Source organism: Zophobas morio, unplaced genomic scaffold (genome assembly GCF_036711695.1).
Source record: "Zophobas morio isolate AGI-343-1 ecotype UQ-CSIRO unplaced genomic scaffold, CSIRO_AGI_Zmor_V1 ptg000002l, whole genome shotgun sequence".
Classification (NCBI taxonomy): domain Eukaryota; kingdom Metazoa; phylum Arthropoda; class Insecta; order Coleoptera; family Tenebrionidae; genus Zophobas; species Zophobas morio.
This window is the reverse complement of record NW_026972107.1, coordinates 24,061,271-24,082,814: the sequence shown is the minus strand read 5'-3', so window position 1 is coordinate 24,082,814 and position 21,544 is coordinate 24,061,271. Positions and strand designations below refer to the sequence as shown.

General features: G+C 32.8%; 1 protein-coding gene across 4 annotated transcripts in view; it reads right to left on the bottom strand.

Moving 5' to 3' along the window:
* The window catches only part of LOC135131156 (fasciclin-2), a 173,743-nt gene extending 152,763 nt beyond the window's left edge, over nucleotides 1-20,980 (bottom strand). For all 4 annotated transcript variants that reach the window (XM_064058737.1, XM_064058743.1, XM_064058748.1 and 1 more), the window contains exon 1: nucleotides 20,775-20,980. In XM_064058737.1, coding sequence (XP_063914807.1) covers nucleotides 20,775-20,820 — 46 coding nt within the window. In that variant the 5' untranslated portion in view covers nucleotides 20,821-20,980. The remainder of the gene's footprint in view (nucleotides 1-20,774) is intronic.
* Nucleotides 20,981-21,544: the final 564 nt, after the last annotated feature.

Genomic DNA, 21,544 nt, shown 5'->3' with positions numbered 1-21,544 from the left:
AACATATTTTCACCAAGCATTCCACGGAAACCGAACACAAATGACCCGAAAAAATAAAAGCTACAATTCAATTTATTACAGCCTAACTAATTTCAGCTCCCGCAAAGCTTTGACAGTTTGAACACCCCGGCACGGAAGATAAAACAATGGAAAAAGCGTATTGTTTTCACGTAACGTTTAAATAGCATAATTTTCCTAGATTTGTCGGATGCAAACACATTCCTTGACGGGTTTCAAATTTAGTACAACCTGCAGCGGTGTTCTGCACTTGTTGCACTGATAAGAGACACAATTCTCACTGGAAACATTCTAACCCAAACAAATGTTATCATCAAGCAAGTTGGAGCGCAGGTACACACGTGATAAGCCATGATAACCGCCGTTATCGTCTCAAACGTATCGATTCACACAAATCCGTCGTAATTAAGATACGAGAAACGATCCCGAGCTGCGGATGTGGGTTTTTTCACAATCACATTCTCGCTGCATCTAGGATTTAAATTCATGAGTCGCGTGAATATCGAATCAGATGTGATTCGTATTTTTCCGCAAAAATCTGGAAACACGCCAGCGATGGTCGTAAGTTTTTCAATTTTATCAGCTGACAGCGGAAAGGAGGCCTCCCATAGTCTGATCCATTTCCATGTTACATTTATAAAGTAAAATTTTCCTAAACATACATCTTCCATGAATAATAACATGAAGACATATTAAACCTAACTCTATTTCCCGGATTAAATTGTTTACGGACGAAAATCCCGTCGAATTTGCTGCTTGGTTACGTCACAACTGATGCATTTAAATGTGGAGGTAATGTCCATCCTACGTACCGCCCCTAAATAGTAAATGTAACACAGCATGTGTATGAAATTTAACAAAATGAACACACATATAAACCGCTGAACCATAGTACCACAGTATAATGTGAAGCATTGTACTGTAATAGTACTAACGAAATTTTGTCCTGCAGTTGAAAGATATTAATTCTCCATCCTTATTGAATCAGTCTGTAACAAACGGGTAACTGCTGATTAACAGTTTTATTTTCGCTACAAAGAAAATTAAAAAACCTGGATATATTAAGCACTTTTGTCAACTTTTGAAAATTCAAACTGCTAGAAGAAATATCGGAAAATAAAACACTGAATGATGCGATGTGGGTATTTCCCGCTGTGAATAAAAAAATCAAAGGCTGAAGACTAGGTCACGAACGCTATGATTGATGTATTTTTGTGTCAAAACCTTAACAGGTAACCAAAAATTACTCACTGAGATGACGATGTTTAACACGCTCATCAAAAAATTCAATTCGCGAAACATGCATTAGTCTGGTGGATGGATGCACTAAACTTTACGTTCCAGGTTCTTTCACAAAAAACAGTATTTTAAAAAAGATGAAAATCATACAACACAACTATTTGCACCTAATTTGAACAAATAAAAATCAAATTGTTATACATTACATGTAAGATGCAACGAATAAAAGGGAGTTTATGTACTGGCTTCTTGTAAAAGAAAGATGATAAACGATACCGCCGCAAAATCCCTCACATAAAATGCATTGCTCATGGATTTGTGGATACTGCCAACTAAAGTAGAGCTTCAGAACGAATACATAGCATACATTATTTTAAAACATACAGTTACACTTACAGTTCCGCCTTTTCATAATTACAAGTAAACGCTAAATATAAACATTTATCCTCGATTTTAACCTCCTCGCATGTAGGATGTTTAGACACATGGACAACATTTGATTAAAATAATTTCAGTATTCACAAGGAAATCTAATTTACATTTAAATACCTTTAACATCGTGGATTAAGTTTACATGACTCAAAGATGTTGAACTAATAAAGTAAAACTTCGCACAAAATATTACCATCTTACGGTACAACATTTTCAAGAAGACTCATTTCCCTATAATTTACATAATAATTATTATACCATAAAAAGTACTGTACAATGTTTTTTTCATCGCCCAAAAAATTACAGTTTTAGTACAAAACAAAGGTAAATGTGCACACAAAAAAATCGCCATTAAGCAGAATTCTGTTGTTAATGATAATCGTTACACGTGTAATTAAATGGAAAAAAATGTTTAATATATTTACACTTAGTTTTCTTAGTTGATTACTGTCATACATCTAAACCCTTCCGTCCATGCTCTAAATACATTGTACAAAGTGAAAAACTGAACGAAATAAAAATAAAGAAAATTATTTAGATCGAGGTGAAATCTGTTCAAAGTAGGTACTCGACGTAACGCCAAAAACAAAATAAAATATACAGGTGTATATATAAAGAACATAAATAGTGTGAACGAACATAAGGTACGATTTTTTAAGTTCAGCAACGTCGCAATTTTTCGCAATTACATAAGCGACAACATGATTACGAATTTTTAGTAGAAAATGAAAACAAAGGTAGAATAAGTTACTTGTTTTGTGACATTTGTAAATATGGTATCTTCTGGTTTTCTTACTATAATATCTGTGGTTGGAAGATTTTTATTAACCCAGGTCTTAATACGAAAACCATATTCTTTTTTGGGAGCATGTTTCAATTTGGAAATTTTCTTGGCGCTTAGGTAGAATTCTTTTTTGACTTGACAGAATTGTCATCAATATACTATAGTTCTGCGACAATGTAGTTATGACCAACACAAAGCAACAGGTGGACTTTTAATAAAAAAAGATAATTCAACTCCAGTATAACATATAGTACATCCATAAGAAAAATTTTAAGTAAAAAATAAAGAAATGATATAAATAGATATAATTTACCAATACGTAGTCAACCAAGGTCTCTTTTATTGACAAATCGCAGAGTTACATAAATCTGCAGCAGTTGTTTTTAATTTTTTCCGAGTTCAGATTTCGGTACAAGACAGTAATATGAATACCAACTTTTCAATATTTTTTATGTAGCTCCCGTACACTAACTAATTCACACAAAGTTTTTTTATTATTTTACCTCGATGAAAACAAATGCTGTATTTGATGCGAAAATATTAAAAATTTGTTTATTTAGAGAAATTAAGTTGTAAATGGCTGTTCTATGGAAATATTTACACAAAAACATGTTTTTTTATTTTTATACAACATTCTACAATGTGGATAAAAACAAGTAAATATTATTATAACTAAAATAGCATTTAAATTTAACATACTAACGAAAAAGCTTAGTCGGCGTAAATTTTACATCATTAGCATTTTGAAAACTATAAAAGTAGTCAAGAAGCAATAAATGCTAGTGTTGGAAACAGATGTATTTTAAAAATATACATACAGTAATACTAATTCTATTTTCACAAACTATAGAAATTCAAAACATTATTATATATTATGTCATACAAGTGTTTACGCGCCTTTTTTGTAAAAATTTTCAAAAACTGTATGCAATAAATCGTAGGAATAGATAGTTTAAAATTATTCAAAAATAAAAATAGTTAGCGCAAAATTTTATTTTTTGAAATACTGAGGTTAAATATGCACGGCCATAAATTCGAATTTACTTACGAGTTCTACAGTTTAGTGTTCGAACAAAAATAGATAGCGTTTGTCACATGAATTGAGTTGTGATTTCATGTTCAAATATTTTAGCACATGTTTGCGTGGTGTCACCGCTATCCGCCCCAAGATTTCTTGTGGCCCACCTGGCGCATCGTTGTTACACCCTCACTTGTTGAATGGGCAGTGAATATTATTCAACGCACATTATTTTTGTAAACTAATAAAATTTTATGACCTATTAGTGTCATTTAGCCTGACAATGTTCAAACAACCCACCTGGTCCGCGTCAATCTGTTACAGATGACATATGCTGCTTTGAAATTTATGTATAGTATCGTATTCAGGAAAATATTTCGTCACACAGTCAACTACATACTTAAATACAAACACAAACAAAATATTATATGACTGTATAGAAGCCTTGCAACACCTCTATTAAATTCAACACAGAGTAACACAAATCCGGCCCTGTTCGGCGTTTAACGCTTTAAAAGCTGGAGTCCACTGATTTATGCACTCAACTTTTTGTTTGTAAAATTTAGAATAACGTATTCACAGTAACGATAGACACGCAGACAAAATGTCTTTGAAAAATTAAAAATGTAACTAAAGTGATCTAGACAATTTATAACACAAATTCAAGCTGTACTGTTTACACAATACATATAAGAATTACTGCATTTATACAATAATACAAGAAAGTGTATTGAGAAATCTTAAATAAATCTTTTGTTGTACCATCAGCCAAGAGACTCTATAATACAATAATACCTAATAGGCAATTTGAAAATCTAATAAGTATATACAATTACAAAAAGTTTTTAATATAGGTATTTTAATAAGGGCGGGCAAACAATGAAAAAACACTAAAAAGATGTAACGAGCAGTTGCAAAAACACTTATTGTCAACGTGAAATAGTGTTACTGCTATTTTATGTTTCTGAAGACACCAGACGTATCGATCGATCATTAAAGTCATCAAATACTTTTTTATAATAGCAGAAGTATTCCTTTTCACTAATTACAACCCGGACAGACGTACAGTGTAATCGGATAATGCATTCAAAGGATCTCGACCCAGACCCAAACTTTATGCACTCATTTCTCCAATTATATGTGGAATTAAATCTGAGGGATTTCATTTAGAAACATGATAGAATAGGAAACCCCTACTATTAAGTATATTGATATTCTGAGAGTTACCTACATGTCCTTTGTTATTTACAGACATGTAAAAACAAGTAGGTATTCAAAGTCTGCGAGCAAAATAACAACAATACCTCCACAGAAGTAAAAAAATTCAGCAACATTTACACAGAAATAAATCCTCTTTGGTTGCTTTGTTATTATTTTTCAACAAAAAAGATCTAAAAGTGTACAAGTGTTATATTTCAAAAATACTCGCACACCTTCATTTATGCTCTTGTAATCCACTCGTTAAACACATGGTAGTGAAAAACCGCCGTTTTGTTTTCGAAGCATGTTTAAGCAATACGGTAGTCGATACATCGGCTCCATTATCTTTCCATCTATAGGTACAACGTGTTCTAGAGCTGGGTCACTAAATACTTAACAATGCAATTAAGTACTTTGATAATTTTACAAGACTCCGCAATCAGGCAGCAGTTCGTGAGACTTAACATAAAACTTCCATTATGGACATAATCCTAAATGTCTTTTGTTCTGACATTCACTTTACTTTCCCCGTCAAATTCGAAACTTGTGAAAACAACGCACTCTTCCTACTTTTGTCATCAGTCACTTCTCTTGTTAATTAAAGCCTCGATTAACGCCGCGACGTGCATATAAAAAATAAATTACACCTTTCAAGCGCAGCACTAAATTGCTGCTACAGAAGATGCAATATGAAAATGTTGGGTGATTTATGTGACAAAAGTCTTTTATCCTCTTCATTAGTAAACAGAGCGTATTTGAAGGGGAAATTCGGAAAAATTGCAAGCGCGTGACACATTTTTTAAAACGACGCTCTGTTTAGTATTTACGATTACGCATTGAATAAAATTCAATTGTGATGTGCCGTCATTATCCAAAGACTCGATCCTTGTTTTAATGTTATAATTTAATTCTTTTGTTGATGTTCTGTATTCTCCTATCACGTCCTCTAATCTCATCAGACTTCAGCTTGATTCATTATAGCAGTTCGAGATGGATGATGAAATTACAACGACGGCGAAATAAACTTTGGAAAATCATCAGCGCTTGAAACCATTACGGTTTTTAAAAGCTAGACTTTACGACTAATAAAACCGATTAGTCAAAAATGTTTATTTATACAAGGGCTATTAAACTTTTAACGGTTTTACCTACATGATAATAATAACAATTACAACGGATCATCAAATATTTACAAAAACAATAAACAAGCGGAACGGAGTGGTCGGTCATTTTTTAATACGAATTTAATCCATTCAGTGAGCGCAAAGTTGCGAATTTTTTCTCATTTCGGGCGAACATTTCCTCGACATTCTATCGAATTCTCACGTCTTTTCACACTAAGCATGAGTTCACAGGTCATAAAATAATAATCTAGAAGGTTTACGATGCCAAGTATTGAGCGACTTTTAAGAAAAGCACGTACCCAGATCTTTTACCTGTTCCTTCTTTTCACGCAGGTTTCAAGGTGTGACACCAGAACCTTAAACAAATTAACAGACGAAAGCTAATGGTTGTTAGGGTAATTTACAACAAGAACTTTAGCACGGAACGTGACATTCCACCCTCTGTTAGTATTAAAACCAAATTCCGGAAAGCACGAACTTAAAAAATACTGCTTGAATCGCACAGTGCTAAAACCGCAACATCCATTAGAGAGTAAAAATCAAGCGCCTTTAATTAATACATAACCGAGGGATATTAACGTCAAACCTTCGTTATGCACGCTGGATGATCTATAATTGGATTTAAGTCGGTGGTTGTTTAAAATAATAAACCAAGAGAATACATCGGGTCGAATTCGTGGGCGCTTTGGTCAAACAACTTCATTTTACAACGGCCTAAAATATCCAGAGAGAGAACTCTGGTTAGATGATGAAAAGTAAAAAACATCAGGTGTTTTTTATTATGGTGGTATAACACTGGGAATTTTCCAGAACACGTCTCGCCTCATCATTACACTTTACATGCAAATTTTGTTTAAAAAAAAAAAGCAATCTATCCCTGTAACACGCCAGGGTCGATGGGTGCACTACTGTATCGATATTAAAGTCATCAAGAACGAAATAACATGACATGCTGTGAAATCTTATCTCAGACACTTCGGGTGCAGTTGGTGTCTATGTAAATGCTTTAAATCTCATTAATGGAGTTAAAGAAGTAAAAACGTGCGGTTATTACAGCAACATTTAAGAAAATTTCAAAATAACTTTATTCGTATCATTATATTCTTTGGTCGAACCCACATGTAAATCTACTATGAAAGGCAAATTTAAGCTTCTTTCCAGACTGATAAGTGTATGTATCAGTATCGGTTCCATAAGTAACTTTGTTGAATTTAAAGCTTAACTTTGAATGCAAAAAGAAACCTCAATTTTGTCACTCAATAATTTTGATGTTACAACTATAGCCTTATTTTTTAATGAACTGCTCATAAGTCTACTCATATTGTTTAAAATTTTGAACACTCGAAAACCACAAAAGAGTTAAACAATAAAAAAAGAATGGTATGGAGTTTTATTTGGGCAAAACTTCAAGGAAATCCAGTATATCAGTTAATTTGTGGGAACCAACACGTCCTACGACATTTCATTTATTATTTTAATTAACAACTTTGTATTTAATTTTAATTCGACTTTTAAATGTGTATTTCAATTCATATATAACTTTGAAAATCCTATCAGATTATAAGGCTGTTTTAAATTTTCACATTGTGAGGACAACAATAGATCAAAATAGTCTCGCCAATAGCTGCACTGTCCATACGCATTTCAGAGACGGTTTAAAAAAAAATACATAACAACTCACTTTAACTAAGTATTATTTATAAATAAGTAATTTAATATTTAAAACAAAATAATAAAAATTCAAAATTAAATGAAAAAATAAAACCAAATCGATTGGATCTACACCCCCCCGGAAGATATACAAAATTTTGATTTTGATTTATCCTGCCGGTGACAAACCGCACAAAAGGAATGATTATTTCCGAGATTATTTCCCATTACTAGTTTTAGTGGTGTCATATAATCTTACAGAATTTGGAAAACTATACGACCCTTCCGCTCTTGGCAGGTAGTGACCGGCTAGCTCAATGTTATTTCTACTCGCCCAAGAGATATTGTGATTTTAGGACTTTGACTCCTCCCTACCCTTCTCAACGAATAATGCAGTTTATTAAATGCAAATTTATGACACCATCCAAGACTTAAATCGAAGCTCTTTTCTATACTTGACTGGCACGCTTTGCCTAAACAGGACCAGCTTATCTTTGGCGGTATTAGTTTGAGATGTTCTTTGTTCACAGACGAGGGAGTTGAATAAGTAAAAGTCATAAAACCGCTATTTCTTGTGCCAATACAACGACGGCAGTTTCTCCTCAGTACAACGGTCGATGATTCATTAAATCACATGTGAAAAAAAAGAAAAAAAAATTCAAAATAAATTTATTTAAAGCGGTATCACCCAGAATTTCGACACAACAGTTGAGCATAATGTCTCTATACGTAGTCCAGCTACTCTCTAGTTATTTTAGTTTAGTCTTCTGTTGCTACCCTTGTGGCAACAGATGTTGTCCTTTCGCATCAGACCCCATTAAGTAACAGTGGACTCTTAGCGACGTTGTAATGATATGGGTCTGTGAGGTAAGAGGGTGGGTATTAGTGCATGCTGTATCTCAAACTCGCACCGTGATTCCAAGTACTACAAAGAGGATAATACAATCAAGTACCAGCCCTGAGTAGGGTCACTCGTTTACCTCTAATGACTGGGGATTACTCGAAATTTATTACCTTTATTGAATTTTAATCGAAGGAAAGTTGAGATAAAATCTTTGTATTAGGTACTTTATTAACAAAATATCCGCGATTATCCGGCAATTAAAACGATCCGCACAGGACTAGTAAGAAAATTATTCATAGTTCGAACAATCATCCACCAATTGCCAACTCTGACTACGATAAGCAACAACTGTTTATGATATTAACCCTTCAAATTATATGCAAATCTTTCTGACCGCTGCGCACAACTGTCCCTTACCTCTTATTTAATGGTGGGCAATAAAACAAATCTACTATAGATCAAAAGTGATGTAACACCCTTTATATGCATCTTGATCAAAACAATATTTTGTATTTTGCTATATTTAAGCGGTAGGAGAACAAATTCAGGTCAATCAAATTAAGCTAACCAGAAGAAATTTAATAATAAGTGGTTTGATTATAACATTCTGTAACTCTACGTAACATGGGGACCGAGGAAGATGATCAATGTTGTCTTGAGATATGCGGTTCCAGGCTTCTTTCACCCTGTCTCTTACTTCATCCAAAGTTATCAGAGGAAGAAACAGTCGCTGAAGTTTTCTCCCGACGGTATGCCATACATGTTCTATGGGGGAAACTACCGGGGACCCTGCTGGCCAGTCCAGCATTTCTGTGCCAGCAGGTAGCAAAAACTGTGTACGGTGACGAGCGGCACATAGTACAGAGTTGTCTTGTTGAAAGTTACATTTGGAGTATTTTGAAGATACGGAAAAAGAATTGTCCATTATAAATAAATACCAAAGCAAACTGGATAGTGTGCCTTTCGCCACAAAACTTTCGCACTCTTTTTCGACCACCATGACCACCAATACAAAATCTAGACTCACCGCTGAAGGAAATGGAATTTCATCTTTTGTCCCATTGTAACCTTTGCATGTCGCAGCGTGCCACACGTTCTGTAGCTGTCACAAAAACATTTCGACCTTGCTTGATATCTTGATTACCGTTTTGTACAGCAAGAAGTTTTAGGTAACGTTCATCGCCCCCTTGTATGATCTTGAGACTACCAGAGCGTGTCCGACGCTCGTAGGTATATATGTTCGTCAGATCATCTTCTCCATTCTCGTTACTCTCGGAGCCGCTATGTCTAGTCTTCTGCCTATTTCTCAAACCCTCAATCCTACGTCCGCCTTTCCAATAATTTGCCCTTTTCAAAATCGTTTAATTGCCGAAATTGGCGTCTAGGAATTACGGGCATACGGACGTCTTATTAGACTGACACACAATACATATGCATGCATTACTGCATTACTTTTCCTAATCATAGAGGATTATTTTCACAACCCACTTTTGGTAATTTCTTTTTCTGAACACTAAAGTTGATGGAATATTGAAACAGAAACATTATCAGTTTTTGAGCATAAGACATATCTACATATCGAACATACACATTTTTAATTTTCTCAATCGGAGCATACAGGATGTTACATTACTTTTGAGCTCCATTTCTTTCACCAATATCAATTTTCGTTCGTGATGAAAACAAAAACAGATCCGTAGTTACCTAGAAATTGTTACTTAGTTATTTTTGTTATGGAGCATTTCCCATAATATATTCTGTCAAATTATTAGATATAAAGAATTTTTCCCAATATCTTAAACGTCCACTATCTTAAAAATCGGTTAATATAACGAAATGTTAACAATTTACGTTAAAGTATCCGAAAATTGTTCTAATAGTTTTAGAAAGTTGCCTAATGATATTGAATTTATTGTGATAAATTTTAAATTGCATTTCTATATATTTTGTCTCTTTTATTTTCAAAGAATAAGTACTTGTACATCGGTACATATGTAGTGATAAATTAGTGCTGCTCCATTCATACATATTTTTAACGTTTCAAAAATCATGTTCAAAATTCACATTATCCAAATATAAAGGATAATTTCATGGTTTACGTTGATCAAATTATTTGACATAAATTTATTTAAAAAGAAATGACAAATGAAAATCGAAACATACTTATAGAGAATTAGAAAACGAGCACTTTGAAGAATCTTACGGTGGGCCCGCCGTATCCCGGATAATATTTGGAAATTAATTCATTATTTTTTTTACAGGAAACATTTTGGTTATCACTTTTCTGGCTTGTATTTGGCTTAAAAAAACTAAAAATACTTAGGAATACGAAAATACGGAGACGGTGCACTAACAAGTGAATTAAGCAAGCTAATTTACATGATCTTTGATAATAAAAGGGTTCCGAAAGGATCTACCTAAAGCCGGAATAATTTAAACATTATATAATAATAACATTATTGAATAGCACATTAAAATCATCAACGAAAATAATAACTGAAAATATCAATCAAATAATAACTGTATCGGATGAACACAATTTCGTAATGGCAAATCTTGTACAGAATCCATATGCATAATATGTACAACAGTTGGCTGAAAAGGCTTTAGAATTGAATAAACCGATCTACGTATGTTTTTTAGATATGGAAAAAGCATTGACAAAATACGGTTGACACTATTAAAAACGATTAATTAACGTAAATGGCCGGTATTTAAGATCTATAAGAACAAAGACCGGAATAAGGCAAGGAGTTTCTCTAAATGCTCTGTTATTCAATTTGCTAAGCTGACGATGCACCATTGATTGATGAAACAGAAGATCAGCTACAAATGAATATTAATAAAGACGATATAGCCATATGAAAAATATGACATGAAAATCACAACGAAAAAAACTAAATATATCAGTAAACAGTAATCAGTAAACAACCGGTACGATCCAAAATGAAAATTTACAATGAGATCATTGAACCAGTACCTGTCTAAATTCGATTATCTCGGAATACACATGATAAACTGTGGAGTAGTTAAAGATCAGGTGAAACAACATATAGGGAAATAAATATATATGCACTGAAACAAAAACCAGCAAAACTGAACAACTCTTAGGAACCACAGAAATGAAAACGATGAGGAGAATTGTTACTAAAACCACATGGGATCGAAGAGAAAACATTACAGAACAGCTGGAACTACAACTAATATAATGATTGGTCAAGAATAAGACGAAGAGAATGGATGAACACAGATCAAGAATGAGAGAAGATAGAATTGTAAGAATAGCTAGAAGAAGATAGTAGAAGAAAGATCTTAGGGAAATCAAGCCAAAAGGTGGCGGGAATCACTGTAGATTTGGAAGAAACAGACTGCTTCACAGAAACTAAAAGAAGGAAAGTAAGATTTTTCCAACTAAAATAATTTATTATTTGCAAACAGATACACAGCCAGAAACGGAAGAACATTTTTGTTTTCTAAACACGGTATTATTATTGTTGGTTATGTTGGTCATCAGGTGTGAACCCAATTACAGACCAACAACAAATTGCAAAACATAATCAGCAGCTAATTATTTACTGCTTTACCCAGATAAGAATAGTTAAGCAATTCAAACGCAGGTATAATATTAAATTTATCTATTGAATGCAGAAAGAACAAAGGGACTTGTAGAAAGAGGAATGAGAGAGCAAAGTTATCTCAATATATCAAAGAAATTCTGAAGCAGGTTATATTGATTACACATCGCAGATAAAAACAGGGGTGAGAACGAGGAGACGATCAAAGAACGAAGAACGATAATTTACTGAGAAGATCAGAACAGTCAATATCAAAATTTACTAACTTTTTAAGAAAGATCAACAAAGCTTTTATTCGTCTTGCATTCAGATCCTTCAACTCAAATCTTGTAAGAAGTGCAATTACTGTAATTTACAGGAAGCAAATGAGAACGGAGAATGCGAATCGGATCGTGGAATGTAAGAACATTACTGGCACCAGGGAAAATGGAAGAAGTAGCTAATGAACTAAAAAAATACAAAGTAGATGTAGTATGCTTAAAAGAAGTAAGACGGGGAGGAGAGAGAGTAATAGACAGAGGAGAATATGCAATATAGTATGGAGGAGGAGAGAAGCAGGGAAACGAAGAAACAGCATTCCTAGTACGAGCATAAGAATTAACTGCAAGCCAAAACGAATCTCACTAACAAATGTATACGCCCCAACGAAAACAACAGAAGAAAAAATCAAGCAGGCATTTTATGAGAACCTAGAAGAGATATGCGAGAAAATGCCGAAACAAGACATACTAATACTGGTAGGACACTTTAATGCGCAAATATGAAGAAAACTATGTAACCAAGAAGTAGCTGGACCACACACCCTACATGACGTGACCGATCAGAATGAAGAAATATTATGTGACTTAGCCGCCGCAATGAACAATATGATAATGAGCACAAAATTTAAACATAAAGCAATTCATAAGATCACATGAATGCTGCCAGGGAAGACTACTGGGAATCAAATAGATCACATACTTATAAGACAAGAAAATAGCAATGTAATCAACGACACGAGATCATGCAAAGAAGCAAACATACACCCAGACCACATATTACGTAGTAATAGTGAAATGTAAGATTAAAGTACCGACAAAGCAAACGATGGAGTCAAAGAAAAAAACGTTTAATATACAAGAACTAGAAAAAGATGAGACCAAAAAGAGATACCAGAATAAATTGGAAACGACAAAAAAAACCGATAATATAAAAGAGAAATGGAAAGTTCTAAAAGATTGCATCATAGAAGCCGCAAAAGAAACTGTGAGATATAAAGAAAACAAAAAAAAGAAAGAATGGTTCGATGAAGAGTGCAAGTTAAGCACTGAAAGAAAAAAAATAGCTAGAATATAAAGAAAAGAATCGAATAAATTGTGTAAAAAAATAAGAAGACAGAATGGATATAAAAGAGGATGAACGAAATAGAAAAAGAAAACAAGAGAAATACCCCGACCCCACTGTACAGATTCCTAAGGAAGAAAAGAAAACTCCCAACGATAATATCGAAGACGAAAAATGGAGAAAGCACAATGAAAAACTGTATGAAGACAACGAAAAGAAAAGTAATGCCGAAGAAACAAGAATAAACGAAAACCTTGAAAGAACAGAAGCGGCACCAACACAAAAAAAGTAGAAGGTACATTAAGAAAATGAAAAATAACAAACCAGCCGGGTACGATGGATTAGTGGCAGAGTTAATAAAATACGGAGGGAAACAACTGCACAAGAGAATTCATGAACAAATAGAAGAAATATCGATTAAAGAAGAAATGCCCAGAGAATGGAAAATTGGAGTAATAACACCAATACCGAAACAAGGAGACATGGCGAACTGTGACAATTACAGAGCCATCACGATGCTAAACTTCCCATATAAAATAGTATAGTGTTCCCAGTTTAAAGTGATTTTTATGAGAAGATAATAAACATTAACACCTCATTATTACCCTAGGACGGACAATATAAGTTGAATAACAAAATACGGTCCTGCAAGAAACCGACCACTTTCTCGTTTATGGCTAGGGATTTACTCCATTGTCCCCATCATCAACTTCGACACAATGGACCTATCATAAAAACCACTTTAAACTGGGAACACTTTAACAACTATAGTAAATGATAGACTTACACAGCATACAGAAACGATAATAGGACAGTCCCAATATGGTTTCAGAAAGAGAAAAGCGACGACCGATGCAGTACACATACTAAAGCAAATAAAGGAGAAAAGCCGAGAGCACGACATTGAGCTACACATACTACTCGTAGCCCACAAACAAGCCTTCGACCGATTGCACAGAGGAAAGATAATCGAAGACCTAGAGAGGATTAAAACTCCGAAGAAAATTATCAGACTAATCGAGAGCAGTCATCAACACAGGGCGAAAGGTGACAGAAGGCATAAAAATAGAAAGAGGAGCAAGACAAGGAGACACCCTGGCAGCAACATTGTTCATTACATCTCTAGATTGCATAATAAAGCAAATAGAACACATAGGTACATTAAACAAGAAATCAGTACAAATAATCGCATACGCAGATGACATAGCGATTATCACCAGAAGGAAAAAATATTTAGGGAATACATTTCGAATCATAAAACAAGCATCCAAAGAAAGAGGGCTGACGATCAACGAATCCAAAACAAAGTACATGCAGTGCGATAGGAAGAAAGATAAACAGCTGGGCAGACAAATAGAACAATACAGCTTTGAAGAAGTTGAAACTTTCAAATATCTAGGAATCATAATAGACAGAAATAACGAAAACGTATACATAAAGCAAAGAATTCAACAAGGATACAAAGCATTTTACAGCAATAAGAAAACGCTCCAAGATAAGAGACTTAGTAGGAACACGAAAATAAAAATTTACAGAACAACAATAAGACCAATAGTGACGTATGCAATAGAAACGCAAATATCACGAAAGAAGAAGAAGCTAAGCTGCAAGTATTCGAGAGAAAAGTAATAAGAAAGATAATAGACCCAAAAGTAACAGAAGATGGAGAAATATGAATACTGATGAATTACGAAATCGACCAAATACTGAAACAAGAAAACATAGTCAGATTTTGCAAGGCGCAGAGGATAAGATGGTACGGCCATATTTTCAGAAAAACAAAAGACGATCCAATAAGAATTTTAACGAAATGGAAACCGACAGAGACGAAGAGAAAAACCAAGGAGCAGATGGAGAGAACAAGTGGAGAATGATATAAAAGAAATTAATGTGGGCAAGAGAAACAAAAGCATCAATAACAGAAAAGAATAGAGGAAGATTGTACAACAAGCGAAAACTCACCAGCGGCTATGAAGAGAAATGAACGGAGAATATGGACTGATCCACCAGTAAAAAGGATTGCAAGAGTCCGCAAGGACAGTTACTATTTCACTTGAAATGTATAACTAGTTAATAATAAAAAAAATGAGAAGAACTATAGCGTAGAAAAATATCAAGATCATCAAGACAAATTTCATCAAGACTGATGAAATTTATCTATCAATTTTTAAATCATCAGCATAAATTAAGACATTTGACTTAATGCTCTTAACGATATCATTAATGTATATAACAAACAACAGAGGTCCCAATACTGGGCCTTGAGGCACCCCAAAGGGTACAACAGTTATTATCGACTCGTGACCTTGATATTTGACGCGCTGTAATCTTCTGCACAAATAAGAACCAATTAATTTAATAAGAAAATCAGAAAAGCCAAAGTTAAGCAATTTTTCTAACAGAATATTATAATTAAGTTTGTCAAAAGCTTTAGAATAATCAGTGTAAACCACATCAATCTATAGTTTTGCATCAAGTTGGTCAGCTGCAAACTGAGTAAAAGACACAAATTTGTAATAGTAGACCGGCCATTGACAAATCCATGCTGAAAATCACTAATTAAACTGTGAATGTTGAAAATGAAAGATTTATGTAACACCGTTTCAAAAATTTTGGCGAAATTACATATCAAAGATATTATATTATTATTAGTATTAATCAAGATGACAATACTTTCCCCAGATTAGAAACATTGTGCCCCTAGAAAAAGCATGTGTAAAAGTTGCGAAATGTTGAAAAAACGTATTGATTCGTAAAATTTTGACTTTACGGTCTTTTTTTCACTAGCCAATTTGTCGTAAATTTTGCTTAACAACTAATGAAATCAAGAAATCCGTCAATAACTATATTAACTCTTCACGGTATTTACTACTAAAATAAAACAAATGTTACAAAGTACTTACAATTTTAGTAGTCAACTCCCTAAGCCGTAGCTTTCAGTATTAGCATTGTGAATACTCAAAAAACAAAAAGTGTTCCAGAAACATTGATTAGTTTTTAAGATACATAATAACTTTCTAATTTCAAAAATACAAACACTGCTTCAACTTATTGTTATAATTCTGTTAAATAATGTTCCAGACCTCGATTTTAATAAAAATATTACAAATACCTATTTTAATGTTTTAGTTGTGTATTGTGTTGAATACAATTTGCATATTTATAACATCAGTCGGACTTTATATTGTTCCACATCCAACAATTAACGATGTACGACTTTGAAATTGCTCTAAACAAGCATGAATATTTGATCCGTTCGTTTACAACGTGTGCAAATGATTGAAATAAATGAGAAAACCTGGTAAATTGTCGAGAGCCATACATCAAAAATTTCACCACTCACGTTAATATTTAACAAATCCCTTTCCGTTTCAGGTGATTAACTGCGGTATGCTAGTCGCTCGAGTTTACCCTCAAATTTGTCATCTCAAGGTTGCTAAAAATGACTCTCAGATTACTGGCACATATGTCGGGAAGTCACCCGAAGCAAAAAAGAATAATCTAGCTTTCATCTCTCCCATCCACTGAGAAGTAAAAAGTTTTCAATTCAGATTTCATTTTTTCCATTTTCTTGTAAATTTCATGCTAATAGTGGGAGACTTTTACAGCCGATTCGTGTTATTCGCTATAGGCTGCAGAAGGAGCACTACCGAAAGCTGAACAAATAAACGCCCACAGAGAAAAGTGGGCATTTGCTCAAAAGCAAATAGCGCGATTATAAAGACATATGCCGAGAATTGTGCGAAAATGGATGATTCGGAGGAAATGGAACTGAATAATTAGAAATTTGTCGATGGACTATTACAGCGTGTTATAAAGTCCGTATTACCGGATAATTATTCCCATATGCATCTGCATGCATGCATACAGAACTTTGATGAATTTATATCTTGCCATACGTAATATACGAGAAACGGAGTGAACGAGGCTTCAGAAATATTCTCCTGGAAAACAAAACAAATTACATTTTTCACTGTCGACACATTTCCGGTTAACATGTCCGTATCTTTTTTGTGGGGAATATTTCCCCATTTGTTTCTAAATATTTTGCATGTTTGATGATAAAAAGTGAAATCTATAGTGTGGAGAAAAATCGATCCCGCACTGAAACACATTTCAAACATGGGTGTAATGTATTGCCACTACATAAATATTCACAAAGTAAACTATACTAAAGCCGTCTAAACATGCTTTTGCAGGAACGACAGTAAAAAATGTCCCCCTTAAAGACAGTTCCCATCAAGCTCACGAGTCATTTTAAATTAGCATTCAAATGAGAGTTTAGTGTTACACTTTTTGTATTTGTTTTTTATGATCTAATTAAGGCGTGTCCCGCTTACAGAAAAAGAACATCAAAAGACACACATTTTTAACCCATTTCAACATGAAGTTGAAATATTTTTATATTTTGCTGTACTGTCTTAAATTGATTGAGTGGTTAACTTTATAATTTATTGCCCTTAATAAATGCTAAAAACACTGTTCTCATAGCTTCAATAACAATCAACTTGATGAAAATATTACGGTTAGTGTTACTTGTTTAATAAATGTTGTTGATTTGTAGACATAATTTTGGAAGGTACATGAAATAATCAACATCAAAGAAATATATTTTACACAGAAAGTCTTTTTTTATTCAGAATTATTTAAAAAGACGCAATAAATTTAAGCTAGAGAGAGAGACATCGATCACGAGGATAACAACACAACTCGGGTTTTATGTCATTTTATTATAGAATGTTTTTCATTTCCTCCAGCTCTTTTAAAAAGTCACATCTGACAAAGCAAAATCGTTTGATATTGAAAACACTGATGTGACATATAACTGTGAGTTCTTTTAAATTAAAAATGTGTATGTCGTTACATGTATATGAGCTCAATCACGACAACAGATTCGGCTTAGATTTTAATATTTTTTATTTTTCCTCCAAACTACTTCTGGCCGTTTTAAAGCAAAAAATTTAAGCTATTTTATTTATAAAATTTACGACATTAAGAAAATACAGTTTTTAGGACATAAAAAGTTGTAATTCTGTGATCGTAATTATGTAACGGATACCATACTAATTATTCCAAAATAAAATTATATAGGTACACAACGAAATACCAACCACATCGGAATTGTGTTCTCGAATTTTGTCGAAATTTTTAGACTTTTATTTTAGATTTCAATAAAATCAGATCAAATATTATCTTTTTGCGACATCCTGTCGCAGTTTACAAGGATGCATTTAATAATCTTCTAGGATGACGTCATTGATTTTATGGGTGTGGTACATTAAAATGATGTTCTACCACTCCCAAATCATAGTGATTAATGTTAAAAATTCAACAAAAAAATCATTATGTGGTTTGAAGATAAATTTTAAAACTTAACATAATTATTTGTTTAAAATAAAGTTAAAAATATCAGTTGACTAATGGAAACTACGAGTAGAAGAACCTGCATACTACAAGTAAAATACCTAAAATGTTGGGCTGACGTTGTCAATTCTTTCAAGAGAATGAAGAAACATTTTTTTATGTTTTACCGTCTCCTACTACCAATCATGAAGTACTTGAAGTAGTGAGAATAATCAGTACAATGGTATCGAAGATTACTCGCTCAAAATTTTCAGATAGACCACAGATAAATGAAAAACAGAAAACCTGTAATTTCGTATTATGCAAAGTAAAAATTACAAAATATTCAACATTTCAATACATTTTTAGCGCATACCAACGTTGAAGTCTACAAAACCAAATTGGACACTTGAAGAATTAAATTCAAACAATACCACATGAATTTCGACGATCTGGTTTTAAATACTAAATAATTATTATTTGAGACTAAATCAAGTTTTTGGTGTGGATGCAATTATTCATTTTGATGTCGACGGTCTGGTACTAATTACAAATGTTGTTACTATTTTGCCAGAATGTTAAGGACATCAGTTGAACCCGACTTGAACCACTCCTACGACAATCGATAAAAATAAATGATTCCCACACAATCATATTTTGGTAAGCAAACTATAATAATAAAAGTGTATTATTAAAATATTTGCAGTACTGCAGTCTCGGACACATTTTTTAATGCCTATTTGTTACTTATGAGTTGGTATGTTACCAAAATTTAAAGAAAAAATCATCAAGTTTGTTAAATAAACCCTACGATTATTTATTTAATTAGCTAATAATAATAATTTTTGTGCTCATTTACGTGAACACAAACATATTTTTGTTGCGGAAGTGTAACAAGACTTTGCGCTAATTAAGAAATTGGTATGGCATCTCCAGAAAACGTTAAATACTTTTAATTTTCAACAAAAACGTACCAGCGCATCAGAATAAATTATGAATAACACGTTTGCCTCGGCTACGCAAATTGTCATTAAACTTGGCTCTTACAGCCTACGAATTATCTGAACAATAGGAGAGCTATTTTGCCTGGGAAAAATCAACAATATTTAAATTATTTAAGTCATCTTGACTGGTTGATGGAATCACATTTTGTATGTAAATTAACGACGAATATTTAAAAGTAACTTCGCCAAAAATTGTGTCATTAGTATAACGGTTTTTTTTTTGTTGTTGACGTTCGTCTATATAACTAAACCAGGAATCATTTATTTCGTAACACAGAAAATCAAATAACCATCCCACCACATTTGTATTTTATTGAAATACTAGCTACGGCGGTACATATAGTACACAATTTTTTGGTAATTAATTATTAACTGAAGATTTAACAGTTTCATAGAACTAACATATTTTGATAAAAAATTACATATTGTTACTGTTTATATAGTGACATAATTAAATCATTACTTCACTAATTAAATTATTTTCTGTAGAATAGTCTCACTAATCAACTAATGCTATATATACGGTGAAAAAAGTAAATGTATTTTATGTCATTTCTCTTTTCAAAATGGATGTTACACTTCTTTGCTACATAATTTAAAGAGCTAAAATAGGTCATTTGTATAGCTTAATGGTGTTACATTTTTGATATATAAATATAATATACATAAAAAAAGTTATAATAAACGATATGGCGGTAGTCGCATCATTATAAAGTATTAAAATAATAATATTTTAATTGCAAAAAATTTTAAATCTAAAATTATTCAGAAAAGCTAGTGTTTTGATAAATTCTCAATAAGAAATAGGTACACAATAATTAGCATTTAAAAATATCGAAATAAAGACAGTCGTACTTTGCATTTGATTGATTATTTTATGATATCATTCTGAATTAATATTAATACAAAAAAAAAAGAACAAAAATTAATTTGTTGATAAACGCATGTTCAATTTTGTATTTTACAAGATTGAAATAAATAATTAAATTATAGCACATTAGCAATATCATGTTTTCAATAAAAATAATTGGGGGAAATCACCGACGTAAATGCATAATACATAATTACTTTTTCAAAACAATTTCGCCAAAAAATGATATCGGCTACTTATAAAAAACCCAAATTAAAAAAATTAAAACAAACAAGAAAATGTGAGGTTATGCACACCTAAACAAAGCGAATAATCTCAGGTGGCATTGCACAATATCAAGTTGACTCACCTGTTAAAGCGCCAACAACGACGAAAAACACCTCCAAACAAAGCATTGTGGACAAAAAAAAGTCACTTAAGTCGAACAGAATAGTCAAAATAATCACTTCTTTGCGTTAAAATTGTCCGTTACGCTTAGATAAGTTTGAAAAGTTTACGAAAACGATGTGAATGGAAGAGAGATAACTACAGTCACATCCATACTAGCGGACGCGCGACGACTGCCGACAAAGTTCCTGTTCGAATCGAATAGGCAACCTGTTCGGTTGATCCCGACACCGATCGGAAACGGTCGATTTAGTTTTTCGCTTTTTTCGTTTCTTTTACATTTTGAAAATGTGTCACTAATTAGGAAACGTAAATATGAACTGTTCCGTTCAACGAACAATTGACTCTCAAATTAACTAAAATTTAATTAATAACCTCGCATTCAACGGAAGTAAACATTGTTTGCAAGAGTGCTTAATTGGGATGGGATTAGGAGTGAGCTTTGACACGTTTTGCCATTTTTCAGATGAATGAATCTTTTCAGTAATTTAGAAGGTTTTATGTATAACACATATGAGATTTTGGTTATTTTTAGAAACGTCCTGAATTTATTAACTTTAATCGAAAATATGTAGCTTTAAAAAAGTTAACTATTATTATTTTTATCTACAAACTATAAAATAAATACTCATTGAATATGTGTAATATATAACAAAATTTCATTATATGTGATCAGTTTTTTATTCACTATTATTATTATTATTTATTTTTCCAAATTTTTGCGATGATGTT